The sequence below is a fragment of the Takifugu rubripes genome, chromosome 11 (genome assembly GCF_901000725.2).
Source record: "Takifugu rubripes chromosome 11, fTakRub1.2, whole genome shotgun sequence".
NCBI classification, from domain to species: domain Eukaryota; kingdom Metazoa; phylum Chordata; class Actinopteri; order Tetraodontiformes; family Tetraodontidae; genus Takifugu; species Takifugu rubripes.
In genome coordinates, this window is record NC_042295.1 from 10749610 (window position 1) to 10777563 (window position 27954).

Consider the following 27954-nt stretch of genomic DNA (forward strand, 5'->3'; position numbering starts at 1 on the left):
TGCCGGAGGGGGCTTGATATTTTGAGCTTTTGGCATTCCTCCCCTCCAACCAGTGCCGTGTCAACAAGCGCGGCTCTGACCCGGCATCTTGTTTCATTCACACTCTTTTCCAAAACTCATTTCCGGAGACTGGCCCGGTTTAAACGAGTGTCGGCGGTTTGGTGCTGAAATTGTGTTGCAGTTTGAGGACAACAAACCTTTCGGGAGTTCACATGACCCGTAGATCTGTAGTCTGGGAAAGAGCAGGAACGGAGACCTTGATATCCCTCAAAAGATGATGAGCAGAGAGACAAATCTAGCAGCAGTCAGCAAAGGTGTAACCGGAAATCAGCTGACCTGGCCGTCAAAATAAAGGTGAGGGGACGTCGACATGGAACGTAATTAAATCGCCAGTAGTTCTGTCATTGTACTAAAATACTGTAGATGCAATTAAATGCATTATTATGTCATTCCAATTTTCAGCTTTTTGAAAATTTCAGGAAGACGTTTTCAAATAAATTGCAGGTTTTTAAGCAAACAGTCGATGCAGAATCTTAACTGCTGCAACGTAATGCACGTATGACTGTTCACTCATCAGAATACGTTAAAATGTCTGCAAATTGTTGTAAAATGTCCCATTTTGTCTCCATTTTTAAATATCCGATATACTAATTTGTGTATATCAAGAAGAATCAGCTTCTTTCTGATCTTAGGAACAGCTCCAAATAGCAGAATCATTTGGATATAGATAGATAGATAGATAGATAGATGTGTTTTCTTGCCTCTCCTTTTGAATTTTCAAACATTTTTAAACTGACCACTCGACATGGTCAAACAGTGCATTATATATATATATATACACACATATGTGTGTGTATTATGTATGTATGTGTGTGTGTGTGTGTGTGTGTGTGTGTGTGTGTGTGTGTGTGTGTGTGTATGTATGTATGTGTATATATATATATATGTGTGTGTATATGTGTGTGTCTGTGTGTGTGTATATGTGTGTGTGTGTGTATATATATGTGTGTATCAAAAATTGCATTTTTTGTCACGAAGTCATATCTTTTATTGTGAAATCCTTGGGCGGAAGTGCCATTTCTCCGGCCCGCGCTTGACTGTCGCGGATGGCTGATGATTTGCTTACTTGGAGCAGGACTGAGTTTGGAGCGGGTTCTGTGAAATGTGTAACCATCATGTTGCCTGGATAATCAGCGGCGGACGCTCACAGATTCAGAGGTAAGAAACAACTCCGACGCGTCTCCACCTTCAGCGTTTCCGTTTCCCTCCGCCTTCTTTAAAAACTACTTTTTAGGCGCAGTCACGTTCCAGTTATTCAGATTTGGGGTATTTTGCTGTGTGTGGGGGTTTTTGTTGTTGCTGTTTATTTTTAAAGTGGGATATTTGAATTTCACGGCACGCGTGTGCAGGGAACCCAAGTTTGGCTGCGGCTGGGTTGAAGGTTTTGCAAACTTGAAGCTCTGTCGACTGTCCACGAAAATAAAGATTCTAGAGGCGGACAATTCCAAAGCTTTCATATTTAGGCGACGCCGGTGACATAATTAGTCGCCGAGGCGCAGCTAATTTTGTCGCCGTGGATTTAGACGATCCGGGCTGATTCCGTGCGTGTGCACCTGATGCGCGCTGATGTCGCGGTGACTTGAGGATGCAAAGCCCGTCAGCATCACCGGAGGGTTCGGGCACATCCTGACCGTCATGCCCGGTCCTGTCACCGTGCACAGAGGCGCCCCGGTAGCCGCCTGACAGTTCCATAACTTCTTTATGGATTTTTAGCTGTGCGCCATAATTGCCTTTTAGCGCTTTTAATGACGCACGTGCGCCGCCTAAATGAACCAATCAGCCCCTTTAAGGCATCTGCTAATAACGAGGATACCTGTTGAGGGTTGTGTGCGTGCCTGTGCGCGTCCGTGCGTGCGTGTTTGATGAATTGAACCGTCACCTCTCAGTATGCAGACATTATTCCGGCGACGTGACCGCTCTGAGTGATCACCTGCAGTGGAAACTGTTGCTGCGCTTCTATCGACCTGTTGTCAGTCTGTGATTCTTCATTAAAATAAAAAATTAAAAAAAAAACGTGTCTGGCACGTGAAATACCCCTCCGCCAGAATGTTGGGTGCGTGATGCGGACGATGGCGCGTAATTGACTGACTTTTAGGACACAGCGGGAGCCCGGCGGGCACTAACGATCCTCTCCTCCATCTGAATCCAGACCTACAGCCAGCTGAAGGCAGTTGCAGCAGGTGGGACGGCCACACCTCATGCGCGGGTGCACCGGGTCTGATCAACATGGGTGTGCTCCAGCTCCACAACCCCACTCACCCCAGCACGCTCCTGCAGCGGGCCAATCAGATGCGTCTGGCCGGCACCTTGTGTGACGTCATCATCACGGTGGACGGCCAGGAGTTCCCGGCGCACCGCACCATCCTGGCCTGCACCAGTAAGATGTTCGAGATCCTGTTCCACCGCAGCAGCCTGCGCTACGCCCTGGACTTCCTGTCGCCCAAGACCTTCCAGCAGATCCTGGAGTACGCCTACACCGCCTCCCTCCAGGCCACGGCTGAGGACCTGGACGACCTGCTGTACGCCGCCGAGATCCTGGAGATCGAGTACCTGGAGGAGCAGTGCCTGAAGGTGCTGGAGACCATCCAGGCTGAGCAGACGGTGGAGGTGGCGGCGAGAAACCACAACCCCGGAGACCACAGCGACCACAGCCGGGCCAGGCACTGGCGGCACATGTTGATGTCCAGCAAACATTCCATACAGGACGGACACAGCCGCACAGCCGCTCTGCACAACTTGGCCCTGTTCCACATGACGGAGAGAAGCTCTCCCGATCCGGAGCCCAAAGCGGTTCCCGACTCCATCCCCAAGCTGGACGTGGAGGTGGACATCCAGAGCTCCCAGCAGCCCCAAGAGCTGGCCCAGGCCCCGCTGGGGCTCAGCAGGAGCATAAAGTCCGAGGACATGCAGGTGGACGACGACAACGGTTGTGAGGGTCGGTCCTCCACCACCGCGGAGGGAAGCTGCGTGTCAGACCAGCCCAGGGACGAGGACCCGGGGACGCCTCTGAGAGGGAGCGTGATCACCAGCGCCCGGGAGCTCCACTCGGGCCCCGAGGACGGAGGCCAAGTGTTGGGGAACGCCCTCGACTGCTTCCCCGGCATCACCGAGAAACACCTGGCCTCCATCTACTCGCTGCCCTCCAACCACGCGGGGGACGGCGTGCTGCCGGTGTCCGTCTCTGTGGCCCCGTCGCTGGGGATGCCCCTGGACCCGAGGACCTACAGCGGCCTGCTGCACCAGGGCCTGCTGCACCGGGAGCTGCTGAGCAGGCTGGGCCAGTTCGCGGCCGAGATGAGGCACGAGGGCCAGGTTCAGAACCAGCACTGCTGCGGCGAGTGCGGCCTCCAGCTGCACAGCAGGCAGGCCATGGAGCACCACAGGTAACACGAACGCACCACAGACATCAGGGCAGCGCTCCCAAATCTACCTGTCGGAGGATAGTTTGATTTATTCACGCCGGCACCTGCAGGCGCATTTGCAAAAGTGGAGGAATTTAATGGAAATAAGCTCCGCTGCGTATGCGTATGTTGTAATTTAAAAAGTCTGTTTATCTAAATTCTGCTTGATTGGCTGCGTTGACGCGCGCCGCACGTAACAATCTGTCACTCCCGTCCTTCAGAGAGGCTCCTCTCAGCGGGGACGGGGTCCAGACACTTCAGCTAACTGATGGCTGCTCCTCCTTTTTTGTTGATGTTGTTATTTATTCATACGCTCGCCGTTGACAAATGTCACGGAGGAGCTCGATGACAAATTCCATTAGCTTCGGCCGCCGCTAACCGTTGCGGGTCGGCAGTATTTGGCCCATCGCTAATCAGATTAGCCAGACGTACAGATCTGTAACCCACTCCTCAGCCGTCACGTCGGGGCGGGAGGAAACATCCTGCTGGACGTTAACTGGTGCACGTTTCCCGCTGGCGGAGGCAGACGAACGCATTGGTGGCGCTGCTGGAGGATGTAATGAGGTAGCTGTAGGCCGGCAGCCAGGTCAGTGAGCATACGTCCAGGCTGCAGATTGACATTTGCCCGTTCACCTGTATCTGCAGCAACAAGCTGCGTTCAGAGGCGGCTGTGGATAAAAAGGGAAACGTTTGCCACGCTTAGAAATATGCAGTTATTTAACTAGGAGGTCAGAATTTGTGGTTGTTTTTTTTAAATCATAATAAATGACATTAGAATGGATTTTTTTTGCCTCTTATACATATTTAGAGGTAAATAAATTAAAGAGATGAGGACTGAAATGCAGCAAATAGTAGCCGGATTGGCTTTAATGGCGTGTAAAAACGTGAAATAAGAAAATTCTGCATGCCCTCAGTCTCCTGGCTCTCCTGTTTTACATTGGCCGTGCCGTGTCTCTAACGGTGGACCGGTTGGGAGGCCCTCCCCTCTGTTGTGGGGGGGTGAGATGAGGATAACAGTGCAGATGCCTCGCACGCTCGCGTGTGTGTGATATGATATGATGGGTCTCGCTGCCGGCGGGAGCTTCGGCGAATCGTCTCCTTCTCTCCTTTTCATTGCCGTTACAGGATAAGTGTGTGTCTGCACGTCGCGTTAAGACGTCCGCGTGCACGTGCGGGCTGGCAGGGGCCGGCGCGCACGTCAGCGCCCCGAAATTAGCCAGATATCTTATCGACGGTTCCGTTTCAGCATCCAGGCGCTGTGATTCACTCTTTTTGTTCCCGGAGACAATGATGCAGTTAAAAGAGAAGGAGAAAAAAAGTTTCCACAAGAGTGCGTCTGGATCACCGGCGTTGGTGTGTGTGTGTGTGTGCGCGCGTGTGTGTGTGTGTGCGTGTGCGTGTGTCTTTCCTTCCCACAGGAGGCTGCACAACGAGGAGCGGGGCCACGGCTGCGAGTACTGTGGCAAACACTTCCAGGACAGCATGCGACTGCGGATGCACATGCTGTCGCACACAGGTACTTAGCAGCTCCCGCGCGTTCCCGACCTCTTGATGCTGCTGCTGCCTCTCACATGCACCTGTCTGACCCCCCCCCACCCCCCCCACCTGTCTGTAGCCCCCCCCCAGTCAGAGCTGCTCCGAATCTTCAGACTACACTTTCCCCTTTTTCCGTGCATGCGTATCTTTAACTCTCTTCTGTGTTTGAATCCTTTCTGTGTGCCTTCTCTCTCTCCCTCCACCTCTCTCTCTCTCTCCCTCTATCTGTCTCTCTCCCCCTCTATCTGTCTCTCTCTCTCCCTCTATCTGTCTCCCCCACTCTTTCTTCCTCTCTGTCCCTCTCTCTCTCATCTATCTGTCTCCCCTCTCCGTCCCTCTCTCTCTGTCCCTCTCTCTCTCCGTCCCTCTCTCTCTCCATCTGTCTTCCCCCCCTCTGCCCCTCTCTCTCTCTGTCCCTCTCTCTCTATTTATCTGTCTCTCTCTCCCCCCTCTCTCTCCCTCCTCTCTCTCCCCCTCCCTCTCCCTCTCTCTCTCCATCTGTCTCCCCCCTCTGTCCCTCTCTCTCTCTCTCTCTGATCTATCTGTCTCCCCTCTCTGTCCCTCTCTCTCTCTGTCCCTCTCTCTCTCATCTATCTGCCCCCCCTCTGTCCCTCTCTCTCTGTGTCCCTCTCTCTCTATTTATCTGTCTCCCTCCCCCCCTCTCTGTCCCTCTCCCTCTCTCTCTCCATCTGTCTCTCTCTCTCCCCCCCCTCCCTCTCCCTCTCTCTCTCTCCATCTATCTGTCTCCCCCCTCTGCCCCTCTCTCTCTCTGCCCCCCCCCTCTCTCTTATCTGTCTCCCTCTCTTTTTTTGGGAGGCTCTGGCAGCGCTCCAGCTCTGCCCCTTCTGAGTGATGACATCATCAGCTGCCGGCAGGCCTGGGTGTTCTGCCAGTGTTCCGAAGCGTGTGTGATGGCTCGCTCGCAGATGTGTGTCCAGGAACACACTGTACCCAAACGCAGACTTAATCAGACCTGACTGCTCTCCCAGCTACTTTATCCAAAATAGAGGGGGAGAGGAGAGGAGTGAGGGGGGGAGGGGGGGTGGAGCTGGGGGAGGGGGGTGGGACTAAAAATGAAACCAAAAATGAATAGAAATCCAAAAAAGGAATTCAGACCAGGTGAGGTCCCTGTCCTCTCACCCCCACCCCCCACCCTCCTCTCCCAGAAAGGCTGGGGGGGGGCGTTCTGCTGACAGCCGAGGGAAAATCTGCCTCTTTAAACTTCACCTGAGTCGTCCCTTCATCCTCCTCCTCCTCCTCCTCCTCCTCCTCCTCCTCTCAGCCGCTGCCGTCCATTCCTCTCAGCCATCAAAAACAAGCTTTGATTTATTTATTTACATGCAGATATATATATTTACATCCCAGTTATGCCCCCGCTGGCAACACCTTTAAATACTAACCCCCCCCCCCCCACACACACACACACACACACACACAGACCCACAAACACACACACACACACACCATCCTGGGGTGTCAACCCATAACACAACAACAAAAACCCAAAAAAGAGGCACAGATCTCCTGTCTTTGTCACTGTGTATTTGGGTATAGCAGCCTTAGATCCCGCCGGTTGCTAAGGAGCGAGTGCTGCGCCGCTCTAATGGGCTGATTTGGTATTCAGCTCGATGCTGGCTCTTATTTTGGTATGCCAGACAAAGTGTTTTGATGGAGGACGATTGCAGCCGCGTCTGGAGACAGTTTGATGGTTTATGGATGAGAGCACACTCCGTGCCTTTGACTGCACAAGACAATGCACTATGTCCCCCCCCCCCTCCCCATATCACACAATCTCGCGCCGCACAACACGGCACACTGGACAGCGTCGCACAACATCAGGATCTACAGCGCTGCTCTTTGTATGAAAGAGCACTCTCTACCAAGATTTATGCTTTTTTTTATATTTGGAGGTGGGGGGGGGGGGCTAAAAAAAAACAACAATTCAAAAAAGTAACAAGTTGGTTTTGAACTATTGTTTCTGGAAATATAGAGGTTTGGGTTTTTCTTAGGGATGGGGGGGGGGGGTGTTGTGGCTGCAGCAGCCTTGTGTCGCCGTGCACGGAGACATTGTGCGCGTTGAAAGAGGACCACATTTAGGCTGCGGCGCTCAGAGTTCCCAAAGCTTGTGGGTGTTTTAATGAGTCATTTTAACTTCATTTAAAGCCAGCTGAGCAGAAAATAGATCAGTGAATGAGCCCTGGGCCAGTATGGATCTGCAACCGATTTACATCTCTGCGAGAGCCAACCCACATCCAGACAGCTGTGCGCAGACGTGCGCGTGCGCATGTGACAGGGAAAGCTAGCCCGTGTGTGCAGATCGACCCTGCCTGCCTGCATGCGTGTGTGTGTGTGTGTGTGTGTGTGTCCGTGCAGGTGCGAGGTGAGGACAAGAATCAGGCGTTCCCGCAGGCCGCGCACACTCGTCTCTTTTCATGTCTTTATCGCGGCAGACAGGAGCATTCCAGAGGTGAACTGGGAGCTGTAGTTACACCGCGTGCGCTGGGATTTGGGGTGTTGACTCTGAGTGTGTGTGTGTGCGTGTTTTTTTTCTTTCTTTTTTTGATAAATGGATATGCTGTAGGCGGGGAGCGTCTGTTGTAGAGAGAACACCCAGTCCTTCTGTGGCCTCTCAGGCAGACAGTCTGCTCACTGTTCAGAGACTGATAACAGGCCACGGCAAATAAAACTCTTCAGTTCGCCTCTGTGTGGTTTTTTTTTTGCTTTCTTTTTTTTGTTGTTGTTAAGAAAGAAAAAAAAAAGAAGAGCTGTTGCACCCTGACTGCTGCTTTTGTTCATCCCAGTTGTGTTTTTAACGGCGCATTCCCTGCCCCATTGTGCTGGCAGCATTATGCTAACACCTGAAAAGCGCAAGAGTGTGACAAACCTCTGGTGACTTTTGTAGTGTGTGTGTTTGAGGGGGGGTCCTTTTGTTCCACCCCCCCCCCCCCCATCCTTTGTCACACGATTTTCTCTTGAAGACGAACCTGCTCTGTGCTTCCAAACAGTAATTTGGGCCTAATTAAGATGCCTTTTCATAAATTTTGTCCACAGCTCCCGCGGAGGCTCTGATCTGCGATCAGTGCGGAGCCACTTTCTCCTCCGAGGATGCTCTGGAAGCCCACAGGCAAACACACACAGGTAAAACACACACACACACACATCATGTTTTACCTGAGTGTACGCCGAGCTGTCGAGTAAACCGTGACGGCGGGACGCGAACCTTCATCTGAATTTGCCAGTCATGCTGGCCTGGACTAAACTGTTCCTGTCACGATGCTCAATAATTCATCCACAGGGAGGCGGGAGGGCCCCTCTCCCATATCACCCACTAATATCTGCTGGCATCCAGGCCCAACACATTTCAATCCCACCATGACAGTTTACAGTAGCGGCAGCGGGATTTCGCCACTTGCGAGGACCCCTGGAATCCTCGAGCTTCCAATTTCGCTCCGCCAACACGCCGACCAAAACGCTAACAAGCGAAGAGAAAAAACAGATTGAAAGTATTTAAATATATTCACGAGTGAATTGGGAATGGTTCATGTGCAACGCTCGGCCTTTTATGGCAACACTTTTGCCTTTCGGACAATGGAGGCGATCAAGAACAGACAACTCGATAGCATAAATGTAGCCGCGTCGTGGTCAAACACACCTGACCGTGTCTGATTCTACACCTTTTCTGTTACTGTTGGAGAAAGCCGATCGCCCTCTCTGAGGCGCTGGCATGTAACTGTAACTCCAGGTGGCACACACACGCACTATGAATACTTAATGGATGAGGACATTAACGATGCCCAGAAGATTCTACCCTCATCTTTCCCGCGTGTAAACACCCCCAGCTCGGTTTCAGCCTGGCACCGTGTCCAGATCAGTGGACGGGAGGGCATTACTCCCTCACCCGGTTCCTATCATGGCCGCCGTGACGCACGACCCTCCTTCCTTACACGTCTCATAGGTCTGAAAGCTAAAGACGCCGGCAACGGCTGGGGGAGCACTTCCAGATGTGCTGAAATTTGCAGCCTTTTTTTTTTCAAGAAAGAAACCTGGATTCTTTTAATCCCCTCCATCTTCCAGCCAGTATTTTTTTTTTTTTTGTGCAGGCCCGACTTTAATTTGCCATGTGGCGTTTCCAGCGAGCCAAACAAATTTCCTCTTAGCCGATTAACACTTGTCAGGCCCCGGCAGCTGCAGCGCTGTTGTCCACCCTCCTCTGGAAAGCAAATAATACTACTTCTGGGGGTCGTTGCTCTGAAGCAGTCTGGCAGAAACGGCTCAAGCTAACAGTCTCATTTGCCATTTTAATATGTCAGAGGTAAATGGCCGTAGGTTAGTGAAGTTGGGAAGGGGGGGGGGTTGGGGATGGACAGCACTGTGGCAAGAGTAGAGGGGGTAAGAGGTATGTGAGCGCTTCCTGAGGGCAAGTGGATAGCTGCTGGTGTTGCCAGAACTGGAAGGAAAACAACATCATGTGCTGCTGTTGACTGCTCACTGCAGCACTGTCATAGTCTCCTCTGACCTACTTGTCAGCACCCAAAATAAGAGAATGGATCTGTCTCCGAACGGCTCGCACAACAAAGGGGTTTGTTTCGCCAGAGCGAGTCAAGACTCTGAGGCACTGAGCTTTTAATTTTGGAAAACCCAAGACTGGCTTATCTGCACAAGGCACAGAAACGGGGCTGTATTTGCTCAGCGTGCTGGCTAACCGTTTTTGCCACCTCGCCTCGGAGGCAAAGGCCATAATAGTGCCGCTTTTGTGTCCCCGCAGCAGCTGCACTGCTGCTGTTTCCACACTTTACAGGCTGCTTCATCAAGTGAATAATATTACCTTCAGCCTGAGCCCTAATTAAACAGCCTTGTAGTTCGTTCAGATACAGCTCAGCCCCTACAATGCAGTCCTCCTAATGCAGACCTTTTAGCACGCTTAATTGCATGTCTGTCATCGCCCGGCGTCCTTTCATTAGTGCCCAGCTGTCATTCATACTGGACTCGCGCTTAATTGATTGAAAAACACGCGGCTGTCGCACGCAGATTGTTTATCCGCACGGACGTGATGCACAAATTCAAATGATGAGCCGCCATTTCAGGGAGAGAGATGTGCTATCGGCCGAACCCCATCTGACCTGAACCAAGCGAACGCCGCGAATGGTGGTTAAACGTGAGCAACGTATCTCTTATTGCATCAATTATTGAGTCAGTCCTTCCTCACTCGGGTAGATTAGAGGTCTGGCGAGCGCCACCGGGGTTGTTTAAGGTAGGCTCGGGACAGGAGTTGCAACATGTGGCACAAACACTGACGGGAACACGAAGGCAGCAGGGTCACGTGAGGTCTAGCAGGTGCTCGAGTGTGCATGTGAAACTGAGTCACTCCATCGGGCTGACAACCAGAGCGCACTGTAAATGTGCTGTGTCAGGCCTCAGCGTCATGAAAACATGACATTATATATAGCTGACGTAATACTATAAACATTGGGCTTTTGAACGCAGCAGGGATTCACGATCATCCGCTAAAACCAATTATTTACTAAATTAGCCTTGGAGTAAATGGTCAGATTCCAGATATTTCCACAAATGTAAAAGGCAAATTACTCACTAATCGGCCGGTTTAATTGGCGGACCCTGGCCACCGAGGATTAACGTGAATCGAATGATCCCGATTTGCAGCCATCGCTGAATGCGATCTCTTGTTCGGCCCGCGGTGGGTTTACTCCCAGATTCTCAGGGTGGGAAAACTTTTGTTCGGCGCTTGAAAAGAAACAGGCTGCGCTTATTTGTGAATGAAGGGATTAGCTCCAACACTTCACCCCAACAAGGACCATGATCCTATCTGGTTGCCTGGACACACGGTTTTGTCTCGGGCAGCGTGAGAGCGTGGCCGACTCCCACCTCGGTCGGGGGACGCAGATGCATGAAGACGGGTCGTGTTCTGTCGCGCGAGCGTTTGAGAACCCGCGAGATCTCCTGAAAGGCCGATCAGATTGCGCTCTTACACAAACGTTCCCGTAATCGTACAGTAAATGTTTGTGTTTTCTTCCACGTGGAGGAGTTGGTAAATGATTACACTCCCTATTAAGGCTCTCTCACACTCCAAACAATGCTCGGTCAACTCTCCAGCCTTTGAGGAATACCATTGATTACATGGTATTTACTCCATTGAGGACCAAGGGTCAGAGGTCATCCTGTGCCTTAAAGCCCAAATCCCAGGCCCATTGTCTGGTTAAGGGTGAGAACGCAGGGGGCAATGACGGCCAACTTTAAGGCTTATTCTCCCATAAAGAAGCTCTCCTTGCACTTATTACCCGAGCTTACTGGAAAACTCCACGACTGCGGATCCTGGTGCGTTTGAAAAGTTAACAGAGCGCGACGAGTTGAAACGCCACCGAGAACACACGCAGAAGCTTCCCTGCACCTCCCCCGCCCCTTCCGAAAGGTTTTGTTTACACTTCAAGATATTATTTGTTATTTTTATATTCCGTCACGTCTGCGCCAACGCCAAAAAGAGGGAGGGAAAAAAAAAACCCGAAAACAGGCGAGCTGCCAGCCCCGTTGTCAGGCTCAGATCAAGAGTCAGATTCTTGCGTCGGAATATTTGTCGTATTTATTTCCTCGGCTTTCCGCTGTCGCCCGGTGACAGAGGGATCAGGAGACACATCGGAGCGAGTGTGTCGGTGGAGTAACGCGCTACCGTCACAGAGTGGGACAATGAAAACTTTGAGAGCAGGCGGAGGAAAATACAAGGGCAGCATGGAATAAGCGTTGACAATAGATTCTTTTTAATCTTTTTTTAAAAAGGGAAAAGGAATTTCTTGATTGATTAAAGGAGCTTTGAAGCGTCTATAACCAGGATAAGGTGTTCCTCAGCCTGTTGAGGACTCCTACTGGGGTGCATTGGAACAGAAAGCGCTCCCCCTGCTGGAAGCAACAAATATTGCAGCAGAAAGTACTCAAAGTGGAGGGTGAAGGTGCTGGAATATCTCAGATTTTCCATAAATCGTCACTGGTGGACAGCGCACATGGTATGAGTCAGGCAGAGAGGCCGTGGAAGGACTTCCTGTATGGTCAGCAGATAAAAGGGGAGCAGAGGGGGTGGGGGAGTGCAGGGGCCTGGAAGGGAGGCTCCTTTGTCTTCAGCTAAAATATTGTGATCGGCGGGTGAGAAAGGGTCCCGGTCATTAGGAGACGGCATAAAGAGCAGGACTGTAGGAGTAGTGCGAGGAGCCTATGACTAATGGGCTTGGTCACTAAGGCCCTGAACCTCATTGTGCCCCCTTTGTGCTAAAGTCCACAGGCCGGAGCCTCCGAACAGGTGCAGTTCACTCTAGCGAATCGCCTCCCTGCAGGATTGTTAAGGTCAGGGAATGTCTTTCATCCCATCTTCCCTCTGTTAATGATTATAGAGGATCAACCCTGTTAGCGCAGGTTTGGGGGGGTGGGGGGTCACACGTGCAGGTTAGATAATTAGTTACAAATTAGAAAAATGGCCGATTTTGCTATGGGAAGGGTGGGAAGCAAAGAGAGAAGTAAACAATGGCTGCAGTGAATGTTTGTGATTCATGCCTTCAGATGTTTGGGCAGGCTTGTCTGCCGCCCTGACAAAAGGTAAGCGAGCATCTGACACTCTTCCCTCTTAGTATGAGTGTGCTGTATCCCTTTCCCTACTTTAATTCCAATTTAATTGCCAGTTGCCTCAAGGCACTTCAATAACAGTAACAAATGATTTGATTTAGTGGACCTCATCAGACTGCATTTTAAATGCGACACAGCAACCCCACTTGAATTCCAATGAAGTGCTGGCACAGTCCTCTGTTTACTAATGATCCTCCGCTGGAGATGTCTGATTGAATCTGAGTCAGGAGCAATGGGACCTGCTAGCATTGTAAATGATCTGCAACCTGAGCAGACAGAGAAATCAGGGCTTCATAATCTCATATTAAAGGCTTACTCTCCAGGATATGCGCGTTATACCCCCAAACAGCTTATTAACCTTCCCTTAATTCCCCCCACGCGCGCGAAATCCGCGTCAGCGTCGACGCCAGGAGAGAATGGAGGATCGCTCTCTTGCGCAGATCATATGTCGACTGTACAAGAGCCGTCAAATCTGCCTGGCAGAGCCGCTCCGGCTGGAGCTACCCTGCCGGCGTCTGCCTATCTGTATTCCGCTCCACACTCTGTGCAACAGGAAAGCAGCCCCAAAGAGATGCCAGGTCACACACAGGATTAAACTGGATTGTGTTTTTTCCTGCAGTCCTGCCTTTAATGGCTTGATATCACTACTTAACATTCTGCACGGAGCGCGCCGTGTAGGCATCATTTAGGGTGGAGCTACTATCAGCCGCTCTTTGAGCACAGAGACGGAGGACTTCACAGGCTGGAGCTGACTCCTGATGGGGAATGAAGAGAATAATTACACATCTAACGCACCAGGAAGGAGCCATTGATTGTGTGATTGGCATGCTGTGCATTGTGTGGGAAATTCTTAAAGAAAACAATTACTTTCATGGTTTAAAATAGAACTTATAAAGACTCGCAGCTGAAAGCGCCTCTGGGCTTTTAGGGGAGTTAGTTTAGGTAGAGGCACTTGCTCTTTGAAAGAAGCTTTTCCCTCTGAGGACTCGCACAAAGTTAAAGTGACCCAGTTTTCCCACTTAAGACCCTGTCTGTGTACGGTACTGAAATAACTGTGTCTGTGTCTTGCGCGTTCTCCAGGGACCGACATGGCGGTGTTCTGTCTGCTGTGTGCGAAGCGCTTCCAGACCCAGAAGGCCCTGCAGCAGCACATGGAGGTCCACGCGGGCATGCACAGCTACATCTGCAGCCACTGCGAGCGCCCCTTCCCCAGCCACACCACCCTGAAACGACACTTGCGCTCGCACACGGGTAAACGATCATTTCGGGGGCTATTTAGCCGCCAGTATGGTGGCATCAAACGCGAGCGGAGGGAGAGAGACAAAGACAGCGAGGTTTATTTTGGTATATGGGTTAATTTCCTTAGGTTGCTTTAAGCCTATAGTCAATTTTGCACGCATCCTTTTCCTTTCTCTCCTCCGTGACTCACCTCTGCGATGACAGCACTGTACTGTTCTGGCCGGTGCATATTTCGGGCAATTTCATCCTGTTTATATTTCGGGTTCTTCGGCAGCCTTTGGGCTTCTGCAATTCACAGCTGTCAGTTCTAGTGCGGTTCACCCGAAATGATAGAGGGAACCCAAATAAATATTGAAGGAAAAGCAAATGGAAATGACTTGTCTGTGTGTTCTAGCGAGGGTGAGTCTTCTTGCCGCAGGAGACGGAGAGATATTTACTGAAAAGATGTCCCCCTTTCTTCTTTTACCTTAAATAACACTCCCAGCTGTCACGACGGCTTGATGTCTAGACAGGAGAAATACATAATAGATGTGAAGAGACAGAAGCGAATGGAGTTTTGGCCGTAGCGCCATATCTTGTTTGTATGCCGTTCTGCTTGGAAGTAACATTTTGTAAATGTCATCTTCTCCACAGTGGGGTGGGGGATTGGAGAGAATCGGCCTGTAATGAGCAGAGCGATGTATCCTCTGACTTGGCTGTTGCTGTGGACACTGAGATAATGAGGCACATAGGTCACTGGAGATGAGTCAAATCCTCAGCCTAGGAGAGAACTAGATTAACTACAGTATAGAGAACGCAGCAGCATATGCCTGCGGAGCTTTTATTAGCGGTTAGCAGACGGCCGAGAGCCGCGTCATCGTGTCATAGCGTTAGCAACCACGTTGTCGCAGGAAGGCCTCGGCCTTTGGTTGACCACGTCAGCACAGGAGAGCGTTTCCCTTTAATAGATAGGGTGTTCGTCCCCACCGTGACACCACTGTTGCTTTCAGGTGACCACCCGTTCGAGTGCGAGTACTGCGGGAGCTGCTTCAGAGACGACGGGACGCTGAGGGGCCACAAACGCATCCACACGGGGGAGAAGCCTTACGAGTGCAACGGCTGCGGGAAGAGGTTCAGCCTCAAGCACCAGCTGGAGACGCACTACCGCGTACACACAGGTGAGAGCTCACGACTCGTCCTGAGGGGGTCCGAGGGGCCCCCGGATCCCGGCGCAGGAGCTAAAGCTGCCTGGTTGAAATTTGCAGGTGAGAAGCCATTCGAGTGCAAGCTGTGTCACCAGCGGTCCAGAGACTACTCGGCCATGATCAAGCACCTGCGCACTCACAACGGAGCGTCCCCGTATCAGTGCACCATCTGCCAGGACTTCTGCCCGAGCCTGGCCGCCATGCAGAAGCACATGAAGGGCCACAAGCCGGAGGACGTGCCGGCGGACTGGAGGATAGAAAAGACATACCTGTACGTCTGTTACGTCTGAGCAGGTCTTGGACCCCCCCCCCCCCCCGAGCCCCCCCGACCCCGCCTCCTGCCCCCGGGCCCGATGTGTTAGCGTTGTCACCAACCTTGTAACTTCATCGTCACAGAGATTTTTGTGCAGAGATATGACGTTTCTTCATGGGTCTGAAAATAAATAAATAAATAAAATCGCGCTTTTTTCGTATAAACTGATAAATTCACTGTGGGATGTTGCCATTTTGGGAGATACAAGGTTGTTTTTTTTTTTAAGCTGACTACAGAGACAAGCAGGTACTATATTAGGGCTGTTATTTTTACTGTTAAATTTTACTATTAAATCCGAAAAAACATCAGATTATCGTCACATTTTTGTGGCCTGGCGACGGCGCCCATCGCTAGAGAGGAAAGCAGCAAATTATATCTTTAAAACGCAACAAACTGTGAACATTTGCGACTCCTAAATTAGCAGAATCATCATCAGCAGCAGCAGCAGCTGTCTAACGTGGCCCTCAAAACACCCTCAAGCTCGCCGCTCCTCGCTCGCCGCTCCTCGCTCCTCGTGCAGGTTCGATGTGGTCGAACGCGGCCCGCCAGGAGGTTTCTCTCTTTATCCGACTGATTTGTGGAACACCGGTCGCCGATGATTGTGCAGTAATCGTTGACAATTTTTATTTTCCGCTTTTCCTTCAGCTGTTTGTTTGGGTTTGTGTGTGTGTGTGTGCGTGCGTGTGTGTATGTGTGTGTTTTTCCCGCATGTTTTACTTGAACGGCTGCCACCCGTGACCTCACGCGCTTGATCTCTCACTCACCTCGTCTTTCTTGCAGTGGGTGTTATCGTTTTCAAGGTAGCAGGCCTCCATTTTAGCTGTAAACGATTTGCTTATTTATACGGTGTTGTGTTTGTTTGTTTGTTTGTTTGTTACCAAAAAAAAAAAAACAGGCGTCTGTTTCCGTCTGTTTCCGCTACGTTCGAGGTGAGCGAAGTGCCACCTCGTTCCCGTTTCCACTGACTTTGATTTAGTTTTAAGGTTTCGGACAATTAAGGTCAAACATTGGGGGGGGGGGTGTCAGTCTCAAATTGTGTATTTTTTTAAACAGTTGAGTATATAGATGTCCTATCGAAGGGGGAAAAAGGCTTTTCTCGGACGCAGATTTGAAAATGAAAGGAAAAAAAAGTTTTTTCTAAAAAAAAAAGAAGAAAATTACGTTCTGAAAAGAAAATTCTGGCGATGAATCAAAGCGAGCCGGGCGGTGCGAGTCCTCGTGTAACTGTGACGTCCCAGCCCTCATAGTCTGTTCCTCCCTCCCGCGAGCCTTCCGCAGGCCTTAGAGATCTGTTGTATTTTTGTATATGATTTGGGGGAAGCATCTTCACGCGTGTTTTCTAAGTCTCCGACTCGATCACCATCCCTCCCTCGTGCCTCTTTTCTGAGTAGAGCGTCGTCGTGCTTGAGTACATGGATCTGTGCTATCGGTAGTCGTTTCCCGGGTGTTTGTTCAGTGTTAATCAAAGATAGACCGCCATGTAGATCCACTTTGTCTGAACATTGCAACTGGAAGCAACATACTGTGATAGTGGCTAAATACTCGTTTTGCATTTAAAAAAAAATAAAGTTTCAAACTCTTATCAAACGGTTCCCTTTGAAGTGACGATGGACTGAGATCCGGTGGAAAGAGTGTAAAATAGCAAAATCTTGGCGTGTGTTTGGCGGCCTCGGTAACTAAGAAGCCTCAGTGCCATGAAAACACGTGCTCACTGTATCTATCCTCCATGAACATGCACTATAACTGGATTTTCCTCGGTGGACCAAAAGAAATAGAGCACTTTTGTTCGGAAAGGGTTTTCTTTTATCTTTCTATGTTGTGATAATGCAAATGTCCTTTTATTTGATGTGTCCTAGCGGGATGTGATTAGTATTGTTTAGATGATGTGGATGTCCGTCTACCTCAGGGCCAGATCAAAGCTCGACCTGGTGTCCAATCAGGGTTGTTCTTTTTTGCCATGTGTGCAGGGGAAAAAAAAGAGAAAATAAAAAGCAAAGAAAAAAATCCCTCCTTCATTACAGCTTTGTACTACAGTGCGTGAAAGTGTTTTCTCGGTGTGGATTCAGGCACAACTCTGTACGCGTCGGTGTTTGGTGGCATGGTTAAAAAAAAAAGAAAAAGAATAAAACATGTTGCTATTTTATGCATCTCTTGTGTTTTTTTTAGGCGTCCGTGTTCCGTGATGAAACTATAATTCGCGGAGTCGAGAGGGGCAAACGCGTGAGCTTCGATCCATTGATTTGCATTCATGCAAACATTTTGGAGTGTTTACTGGAATGTTAGCCGCTAGCTTTTTCACCATCTAAGAAAAGGACGCTTGAACCGCCGCCCTGTCACCAACTTGTTTGCTTCCTTATCCTGTTTAGCTGTCAATCATCGCATCGGATGAAGCTTTTTGTTCGTGGCTCGTCTGATTCCGAAAACTCCACGACGCAGTTGTGCACAAGACGGGTTAGCATAGCTGGAGAACCAATGAAGTAGAACATAGATGGTGATAGTTAAGTGTCCAACTTGGAAACGGTTTTCTTTCTTTCTTTTTTTTTTTATGATTATGATGTATTTGTGAGCTTTGTTTTTCTCAAGCACAGGTGTCTTTGTCGTGCATCAGCAATCGCCGTCACCTCTACAGCGCTCCTGAATTTGACTCCATCGCCCCTGACGTGGCCCCAGCTCCAGCGGGACTTTTGGCCCCTGTCACAAAAGCTGCCATTCTGCCGCTTTACCCAGTTTGTTTGTCATCTGGTCAACCTGCAGACAGCTGGATTCCCGGCTCTGCGGTGACCTCTGATGGCACCGCACCAGGTCAACAGCTGGCCCGGGCTTTGTCCCAGATGTGAAGGGAGCCAAGAATCGGCACCAGACATGTTATATAGACCCCTGCACAGGGGGCCGAGGGCTTACCTTTTAATTAGTGCTGCAAGGATTTGCTGTACTCACGCGAACACCAGTGCAGCTAAATGGGCCGTGCAGATGCAACAACGGTGCAAGAAAAGTTCTTGCGAACAACCGAAATCCCTGCCGACCAGAACTCTTCTCGATCAAACATGGAGGTTTTTTCCCCTCCGGCATCCTTTCGACGGTCCCGCTGACCTGCTAATGCTCTGGCGGTGCTCTTCCCCTCCTGATTTAGCATTTCAATACTTCAACCGACAATCACCTCGGTGACACACCGCCGCCGCGCACGCCACCCCCACCTCGGCTCAGCGCGTGCCGCGTTCAGCAGAGAAGCAGATTGAGTGGGAGCCTGCGCTAATGCAATCTCCTCTGTTTAATTAGAGTGAGCGTGGTGGGCAGCTAAAGCAAACCACATTACCCTCCATCTGGTGGGGGAGCGGCTCTGCTTTCCCCGTCCCCGCTATCATTAGCCTCCCTCTACAAGACAAGGCGCAAACACATACATGACAGCTATTTATTCAAACTGCCACTTTCAATACAGACACAAATGCATACCATTAACGGGCTATGATAAGGCCGCACTGTTGCCAAACCTGTCATCAATTTTAAATGTCCCCGTGATTAAAAGCCGAAATATCCAAAGTAGTTTCCATCTTCATCAAATGTAACCTGCAGCGGGCCTGACACACACAGTATAATGAGGCAATATTGAAAGTTTGGCGGAATTTTATTTTCGTTCTCAGCAAATCAATTATTCAAGTCTGCCGCAAGGGGGCAGCGTGTCCCCAGCGCTGAGTGCAGGGAGGGCTGAAGACAGCATTTAATGTCTGGCTAAAGGTGAAACACATAATAACAGAAGCACAGACAGCAGCAGTGTGTGCGCGTGTGTGTATGCTACATACTGTATCAAAATACATACTCTACTTGAAAAGTGATGACATTTTGGTCCTGCTTACTACAAAGGACTGTTTTAGGGTTTAAACTTGGTTTTAGGGTTGAGGTTAGAATTGGTTTTAGGTTAGCGTCAGTAGTGGGCTGAGAAATATACTTATGAAAGACCTCACAAAGATAGACAAACTAGAATGTGTGTGTTTGTTCCTGTACTTAGGAGTACCAAAATATTGATTCTACTAGCAAAGTAATTGGCCGGTAAATGTATGATCCTTATGAAAGTCCTCACAAAAACAGGAGAACAAGGGTGTGTGTCTGTGTGTGTGTGTGTGTTAATCAAGGAGGGGTGTCCATTATTGGTGTCTGCACTGCTGTGCCACGACCTTCACTGTGCACTTGACTCCGCATAATTGTGACAAGCGATCGCAGTTCACATTAACATAAACCAATATTTATGTCACTTGATATAATACCTGATCAACTTTGTAGTTTTTTTGTTTGTTTTTCTTTTACCATAATGTGTTGGTCCCCATATGTACACAGAAACAAGAACGCGTGTGTCTGATCCAGCGCTAACCATTGCCTCTGGAGCCAGATGTAATTGACAAATATGAACACACTCCTGGCAGAAGGAGTAAAGTGGGGGTTTAAGACTCAGTCGGCTGTGTTGTTACGTCTGACCAAACTAATTGCTGCGTTTAACAAGCTTCGCTCTGGCCTGCGTTTGTGGGGAAACCGACATTTAATGGCCATCTTGCTGAACAGCTTACGGCCAGGAGGTCACGGCCGACAGCATCAAATGGCACAAGTCTCCTGACGGCCCACATGCAGCAGAACTGCTTCCAACCGCCCTGACGGGCTGGACCTGGGGGGGACGACACTACCCACAGATGAAAAAGCAGCTTCTGCTTTACGCACTTTAGATGGTGGGATCCCCGAGTGGGGATTCAGGCTGAGATAAGAGCGGAGCCGGTCCGATTTCGCTGCCACCCCCCGAGAGCAGGCAGACCCGTATCCAACTGGGCTCCAGCCAGCCTGATCTCGCTGGAGTCGCCAAATGTGCTACATGAATAAATGAAAAATAAACGGATTACAGCTCTCACTGAGAGGCCTCCTCTGCTAACACCATCAAGGTCATGTCCAAGACAGGAAATCTGCATGTATGGCCAAAAGAACGACATGGAAAATCTATAGATACATGCAGTATCTGTTTGTCCTACACTCTATTAAAATAAAAAATCAGAAACATGATCGCTTTCATGCGCCAGCGCTTGAGAGAAAGAAGCAAAACCGAGAAAATAACTTTGAATCTCTAAAGAAAGATTTTATATTTGTTCCCTGATTTTAATGTTTTTTTTAAATTATTAAAACAGAATGCAGAACACAAAACTACAGCGCATAAAAAAACAGAGTCAAATTTCTAAAGAAAATGGTCGCTTTTCCCCGTCCTAAAAAAGTGATGTGTCGGCTCTTGCCAGCAGGGGGAGACACCGAGGCCCCGAGAATCTGAGCCAACGTTCCTCTGCACAATACCAATATTGTAACACCTCCGTGCACATGCGTGTTTGATTTCTGAATAACTCCTGATGACAACTGTTAGGGGAGGGCGATTCAGTCCCTGACAGGTGTGGCGTTCACCTGGCCTCAGCGGGAGACACAGACAGCCTTTGTGTCCTCGCTGGATGGACGGAATATGATTTATCCCCCCCAGATAAACATGTGTCACCTGGAAGCTGACACCGAGCCAGACTTTGATCTCCCTGAAACAACATCTCCGCGCCGAGCGTGTCCCCTCCTCGCCTGCGGGTTTATTATTATCCAAACTATTTTTAGAGGCTACGATTCCCGTTTGAACTCGAACAAAGGGCGCTTTTGAGAACGGGAGACGCGCCATCGACAGAAAGCTGCTTGACTTTTAAAAGAGAAGAAGAGCGAGAAGACGGGAGAGGAGAGAGTCTCCTCTGTCAGCAGGCGGCGGCCGAACAGGCTTAGTTTTGTTCCCGGCGATTGAGAGATGATGGTGCTGGACGCCAGATGATGGGCCCCTGACGCCTTTTCAACAATCCGCAATAATGACCTTTTCCCACAGGCTGCGAGCTGTCAGGTAATAACATTTCTCTGGGAAAATGGACACATTTTGGCCCAGGTGAGATTTGTTACCTAGCAACCCAGGTTTCCTATCAATGGTCAGCGGGGAAGGTATCTCCAGAGGTGCTCCCCCACCCTCGCGTCAACAAAGCCCGGGTTCAGCCGGCTTCCACAGGCCCCCGTGACCCCCCCACCCCCCCGAACAAACAACGGCCTCATTCTCAAACGCTGCTGACCTCATTGTCTCTTTGTGAAGGGAAAGTCCAGAGTTGCATTCTGGCAAATGGCAAACGGCGCATCAGCGGCGAGCGGGACGGACCTCTCAGCCTCCAGCGCGGGCCCTCCGATGAGCCTCCTTTTCTTCTGGGAAACATGGTAGGGACCCGGGGCCGCCTGGGCTCCGACAGCCCCCTCCTGCTGACTCGCAGCAGCCTCGCTCTCGCTTTAGCGGCTGTTCTCGCTCGCGGCGTGCGCTCCCTCCAGGTGTCACACGCGCCTCTGTCGCACCTTCTCACTTCGCCGCACATCTCTTGCCTGTCGCCCTCGCCTATGCTGCTCGGGCTCTCTGTCACTTGTCGCAGCTCCAAACTCAACGCAGCAATTAGCCGGCGCAGATTTACTAGGGTTTATTTAGGCAAGGCGGCATCCGGCCGCAGGTCTTCAGCAGGCTGGACCTGCTGTAAGACGCTCCATATGTTGCTCGGAAAAATAGCCTCTCTCTAAAGGGTTCCGTCCCAACAACTCGAGAGCGATTGGGAGGCGTTTCGCTTTGAATCCCGGCACACCTGGAGCGGTCGGCCGCCTCAACATCTGGGATTTACGCCGCGTTGTTGATGAGGCAGAACGAGGCCTGATGCGCCTAATGTCCTCTTGATAGAGTCTGGATGGAGATGCATCATCGGTGATCGAGAACCCGGCGGCCAGCGGCCAGAGCTTGTCATTGGACGAAACGGCAGGAGTGCCGGGGACCAAGGGAGAGCCGGGTTGGTTAAAAGGCATACCGTCTGTGAGCCACGGTACGAGTAAACACATCCCACACCGTTGTAAATGTACACACCACACATAAATACCGCTCACGAGGCTAAATTGAAGCAATAATCGGACCCTAAACAACAATTTCTCATAAAAACGTCCATGCGAAGATTAAACTCGCTATTCTGCTCATTACTGTCACGCATGTGTAGGATATAGCTTATTAACATCCGCCTGTGCACCGTGTGTCGATGTAGTACACACAACAGCTGACATTTAGTGCTTTTCACAGCTCATTTCTGGGATTAGAAGGCATTAACTCCGGCCATAATTGTTACTTCAGCTCGCAGGCTGGTGAGGCTGCTGGCAGCTGTGTGTGCAGTCGCCCTCCTGGGAGGCTTAGCTGTAGGTGTCTGGTTTCTAGGTGAGTCATTGTGTTGAGAAGGAATCTCTAATTAGCGCCGCTGTTTCCAGCGACAGGAAACAAATGTCTAGCCGCAGCCACTGATCTGCTGTAATGTTGCAACTGTCCCCAGAACGGAGCCAAGATTTGGCCCCCATATATCTGGGATTTCTGACAACTTTTTAGTTGTTTTTTGCTCAACTATGTCCCCCTTTGCTTCCAGTCAAACTCCTGCTGAGGCCGTCCTTCTCCCACACTCCGGTGGGACTAGGGGACATAAAGGAGACGCCGTTCTGCAATGTGACGGAGGACGTCTCCCCGTCCGAGCCCAAGAAAGGTCTGAATTCCCTGCTGAGCCCATTCCAAATAATACTCTCATTGCGTAGTTGCTCGTACGAGGCCTCTCAAAGAAAAGCCGTCAAAATTCCGATTCAAATCTGTGTGTCTGGTTGCCTTTTGTTGACCCCAGAGAGAAACCCTTTGCCCCATGTATGGGCTTGATATCTGCTCGTGCTGACCTCAGTAGCATAGCCGCTAGCGTGCGTGCCTCCTTATCATTTCGCTCTTGTAGCAGATTCATTACTGTTGACCGACCGAGAACCCATCTCTGGGGGGATTTTCAATCAATCAGGGTCAGTGTTTTACAGGATCAGCCCAGAGAACTCCCTCCTGGAGATCCAGCTGGGAAAGCTGCCCGCCTGGCTGCCCGTGTGCTACGAGAGGTGGAATTCTTCACTGGGAACGCTGGTGTGCAGGCAGCTGGGTTACCTCAGGTCAGGGCCTACAATCGGGTCACGGCACACCGGGCCAGCCTGTGGATCTGAACCAGACTGACATCATTTACATCTATTTCCATGCTCTCATTAAATTCCTCCCAGACTGACCAAGCACAAAGGAGTGAATCTCACCGACATCGGGCCGAACTACACTGACGGCTTCGTACAAATCACCCCGGAGCACAATAGCAATCTGGAAAATATCTGGCAACTCAGGTGAGGCCGTTTCTCCGAGGGCAGCGTGGTTATGAGGCAGCCACCGATATTAATTACGCATCATTAGCTACGCAGTTTGTCTGTTTTTTAGAGGGAGCTGCGTTACAGGGAAGGTCATTGCTCTGCAGTGTTTCGGTGAGCAAACAGAGACTTTTTCTTCCTGCTTCTTCTCGGCTCTTTGGGGGGAAATGAAATGTCCAGTAGATGTCAGGCTGACACGAGCGGTTCTCTGTTCAGAGTGCGGAACGCGTGCAAAGCTGCCCAGGATAATTGGAGGAGTGGAGGCCACCCTGGGCAGGTGGCCCTGGCAGGTCAGCCTCTACTACAGCAACCGTCACACCTGCGGCGGCTCCATCATCAACAGCCAGTGGGTGGTCACGGCGGCCCACTGCGTGCACAAGTACGCCTCTTCTCCAAGTCTAAGATGACCACCGGATCAGTCCCCTCGTGTTAGCATCCGTTCTGTTATCCAAAATGTTAGCTACAGGCTACCTCAGGTGTCCAGCTGGGTGGTCTACGCCGGCATCGTCACGCGCGGTTCGGCTAAAGTGGCCGAGCACACGGGGTACGCCGTGGAGAAGATCATCTACAACAAGGACTACAACCACAGGAGCCACGACGGCGACATCGCTCTGATGAAGCTACGGACGCCGCTGAATTTCTCAGGTCAGTCCGGAGAGCCTCCCGACGAGACCCGCAAAATGTGCCACGTTTTGCTTTCTCTATATGGCAACACCTCCTATAGAAGCCAGGTGTGCAGGCTCTATTCACCACTGTTTCCATAGTAACCAACACTGTAAAAGGTTATACAAAAGGACACAAAGACATGCTTGCAACACAATGTCAGTTCCCCTGATGTATTACAGCAACAAGTCTTCATACAAGTTCAATGAAAGAAGGAGCCAGAATAATAAAACCCAGGTGCTGCCGAAGCCCTTCAGACGCTTTGTTATGCACGGCGAGGGTCAAACAAGCAATTCGCAAAACAAGACAAGGAAAAAACATCGACGTTTGAAGGGCCTGAGGCCTAGGAGGCCTAATTAGCAACGGTATGCGAACTTGACCTGATTCAAAGCTCAAGTTAAAACTTGGGGGAGCAAATTAGGAAACAAAACTGAGACAAATCAGATATGAAATAAACATGTAGCGGGGCTTCACGGCCAGCGTGAAAGAAGAGCCGTGGCAAATCTGCCCGATCAGAAACGCTTTTGCGCTGTTAGCTGTCCGCAATGCCAGGTGGAAGAGAAGAAATATCTCCTTTTTCCCCCCTTTATATAGATACAATCAGACCTGTCTGCTTGCCTCAATATGATTATGATCCGCCAGGAGGCACGCAGTGCTGGATATCAGGGTGGGGATACACGCAGCCCGAGGGGGGTAAGACGCCGTGGCGATGCTCCAAATCATATTCATATATGCCGCAAGTGTACTAACACATGATGATAGAGTGTGCCAAGTGTGCTGAAAGAGCATCCTTCTGCATCCTCTCCCTCAGCACACTCACCTGACACCCTCAAAGAGGCACCTGTTCCCATTATAAGCACAAAGAGGTGCAACAGCTCCTGCATGTATAATGGGGAGATCACGTCACGGATGCTTTGTGCCGGATACACGGAGGGAAAAGTCGATGCCTGTCAGGTCAGATCGGTATTTTCAGCAGCGCCCCCCGCAGGGACGTTTTAAACATTCATTCTTTCATCTCGGATTTGTTTAGGATCAGCCATTATTGAATGTTTGTGTCTACCTGTTGTGTGTGCAGGGGGACAGCGGGGGTCCTCTGGTGTGCCAGGATGAAAACGTGTGGAGGCTGGTGGGTGTCGTCAGCTGGGGTTCGGGCTGCGCTGAGCCCAACCATCCTGGAGTTTACACCAAAGTTGCTGAATTCTTGGGCTGGATTTATGACATGATCGAGGTAAATTGCCTTTCATGTGCACATGAATGTCGGCGGCATTTTAGATGTGAAAGGACTGAAATGACTGAAGCGGTTTGTTCTGCTTGCAGAGCTACTGAGGAAGGCCCTGGAAGCCCCAAAGGAAGTGACGGATGTTTTTGACAATTATATTTATTAATGAATGTATGTTATACAGTGTTTACCATATTACGACCCGGATAAATATAAATGCATTTACGTTTTATTTTTTATGTACCGAATAAAGTGTCTTTGAAGCTGCCTGGTTATTTTCACTGGCTGCTGCATCTCTGGTATCTACCACGAGGGGGCACCCGCGCGACGGCTTTTAGGTCGTTACCATAGAAACGGACAACTCTTGAAGCCGCTAGCATAGCTTTGGTTGTTTCTGTTGTTTTTTTTGCGTATTTATTTAATCCAACGAGTTGATATCGGACGTTTCGGACGATGACTTCCGCACCGGTTGCAAACGGCCTTTTAGGGCAGGTTGGTCAACTTTGGTCGATGCTGGACGAGCTGAGTGAAAACGACCCCGCAGGTTACCGCAAACTGCTGGAGACGCAGATGAAGGAAGGCGCGGATCTGCGGTCTCCGCCCGAGCTTCACTGCGCTCTCCGCACCGAAGCCCTGGTCAGTCCCCAGAACCACATTCAAAGGTCACTTTCTCTGATTTCTCCACGCAGGACCTCTTTATAGATGAATGGATCCAATCCAGGATCCATTTCTTCATAATTTAGACGATAAAGATTTGATCGTCATTTCAACTTTTGAGCTAGTTTCTCTTTATTTCACTAATTCAAAAATTAGTTTGAGTCAGCAGGGACTCAATTTCAACAGATTTGAAGCCACTGTTTTAAAACACCTATGCATTTACCACATTTATTTCCACCCATAATGTTTCCAAAGCCCTTTTAAATCAGAATAATGATTCGGTGTCTCTGAGTGACAACAACTCCTATTCCTTCTTTTTTAAATACTATTAATTCAGGCTATATTACAAATCTCATATGTAAATACTCCCATCTTCAACATCACTGCTAGAGAGTCTAAAAACTTTTTATTATTGTTCCCTGCCAGGTAATAGCATCTGTAAACATCTATTTTGCTGTGGTGACGCGTCTTAAACCCTCAGGCCGTAACACTCAGGAAAAAATGGATTTTTCCTCCAACTGTCCCACATGCATGCCGACATTTCGGTCGACCTATGATTCATCTGTGTTCTCATGCAGGAGCCCGGGAGAGGCCCCCTGTACATCAACGTATGCAGCTGGAATCGTGTGCCTGCACCTCAGGATCCCAGCAGGCCTCTGCCCGTGTGTGCGGGAGAGCTGGAATCCGGCACCGACGAAGGTCGAGGTAAAACACACGGTCGCGCTGCGTCGCTTCTCTCATGTGCGCCGAAAACAAACTGCCAATTACCTCGCAGGTGGCTACACGGTGCTGGACGTGGCGTTGAACCCTGCGGTGCTGCGAGACGGTAATGTAGAAAACAGGGAAGTCTGTGCTCTGGCACTGAGGTTTGCCCAGAAGCATTATGGGCTGAGCGTATGTCAAGACTTCACCGTCATCGGCTGTAGCCCCAACAGTAGCACAGATGAAATATACCGCCGGCTCAGGTTTCGCCAGAGGCCCATCGCCAGCGAGCCGGTCAAAGGTATGGAGTTTAACAACCTGGAAATGCTGCTGAGCAGCTTTCTGTTGCTGTTCTTTGGGGCCCACACATCACGTCTGAGCCCAGTTCCTGACACTCTGCTCCACAGTGAGTCAGACCCCAGCCCACCTTCTGCGGCAGATCTCGTCCTTTAACGCGGAGAAAGAAGGCGAGGACGCGGCGGCGCAAATGATCCGCGGGCCTTCGGAGGGCAAGAGACCGGATCTGATCCAGGTCATCGCCACAGCCGACGCGCAGCCTCAGCAGCCGCGGCACCGGCTCCAGCTGGAGACCGATGGGGCCGGGGCCGCTCGCCGCGTTGAGCTGACAGTGGAGTTGCCGAAGGTTTCCTCCGTGTCAGAGTGCCAGCTGAGAATCTCCAAGGTGAGCGCTTCCACGCTCCCGTGGACACTTTTAATGAGCCAGTTCAGAAACCAGAGTGCGTCAGAGTCGGACGTCATATAAAAAAATGATGTGGGCCCTCGGCGTGTGTTTCTGTCCGTAGGATGACATCCTGCTGGAGGTGGAGGGTCTCTACTGTTTACTGTTGGATCTCCCAGCAGCCGTGGACGAAGACACGGCATCTGCCATCTTTAACAAGAAGAAACAGAGACTCACGTTGACAGTGGACGTCTCTGACTCCAGATCAGCTCTGCAGAACAACTGAAATCCACCCATTTCCTGAGTCATTAATGTATTTGCCTGTATGATGTATGTCTGTCCTCTCTTCTAGCTGCTCTTCCATCAGCAGGAGCCCCCCCAAGGTTTTTCCTTGCCACTGTTGGGGTGGGGTGGGG

The 27954-nt window shown here is 50.3% G+C and overlaps 3 protein-coding genes across 8 annotated transcripts; all 3 read left to right on the forward strand.

Annotated features, from left to right (window-relative positions):
* The first annotated feature begins 106 nt into the window (after window positions 1-106).
* Window positions 107-17503, forward strand: zbtb16b (zinc finger and BTB domain containing 16b). Its single transcript, XM_011608532.2, has 8 exons — window positions 107-354; window positions 1039-1218; window positions 2210-3443; window positions 4880-4977; window positions 8049-8135; window positions 13701-13871; window positions 14849-15016; window positions 15104-17503. The coding sequence occupies exons 3-8, from the start codon at window positions 2287-2289 to the stop codon at window positions 15331-15333; spliced, it is 1911 nt and encodes a 636-aa protein (XP_011606834.1). The 5' UTR covers window positions 107-354; window positions 1039-1218; window positions 2210-2286; the 3' UTR covers window positions 15334-17503.
* A 3253-nt stretch (window positions 17504-20756) lies between these two features.
* On the forward strand, window positions 20757-25766 carry tmprss5 (transmembrane serine protease 5). 6 transcript variants are annotated; one of them, XM_029843894.1, is made up of 14 exons: window positions 20771-21246; window positions 21487-21605; window positions 22108-22246; window positions 22546-22626; window positions 22829-22942; window positions 23237-23378; window positions 23484-23597; window positions 23689-23732; window positions 23835-23997; window positions 24079-24263; window positions 24876-24974; window positions 25093-25235; window positions 25357-25509; window positions 25599-25766. In XM_029843894.1, exons 2-14 carry the CDS (start codon window positions 21603-21605, stop codon window positions 25605-25607), a joined length of 1389 nt encoding a protein of 462 aa, XP_029699754.1. In that variant the 5' UTR covers window positions 20771-21246; window positions 21487-21602; the 3' UTR covers window positions 25608-25766. The 6 variants fall into 6 exon arrangements, 5 of the variants coding, with proteins under 5 accessions (XP_029699752.1, XP_029699753.1, XP_029699750.1 ...); XM_029843890.1 differs by having other exon boundaries at window positions 20767-21246; window positions 23689-23997; XM_029843891.1 differs by having other exon boundaries at window positions 20767-21246; window positions 23243-23378; window positions 23689-23997.
* A 42-nt stretch (window positions 25767-25808) lies between these two features.
* Window positions 25809-27893, forward strand: pih1d2 (PIH1 domain containing 2). Its single transcript, XM_003968524.3, has 5 exons — window positions 25809-26136; window positions 26736-26862; window positions 26933-27160; window positions 27267-27541; window positions 27663-27893. Exons 1-5 carry the CDS (start codon window positions 25954-25956, stop codon window positions 27822-27824), a joined length of 975 nt encoding a protein of 324 aa, XP_003968573.2. The 5' UTR covers window positions 25809-25953; the 3' UTR covers window positions 27825-27893.
* The last annotated feature ends 61 nt before the right edge of the window (window positions 27894-27954 follow it).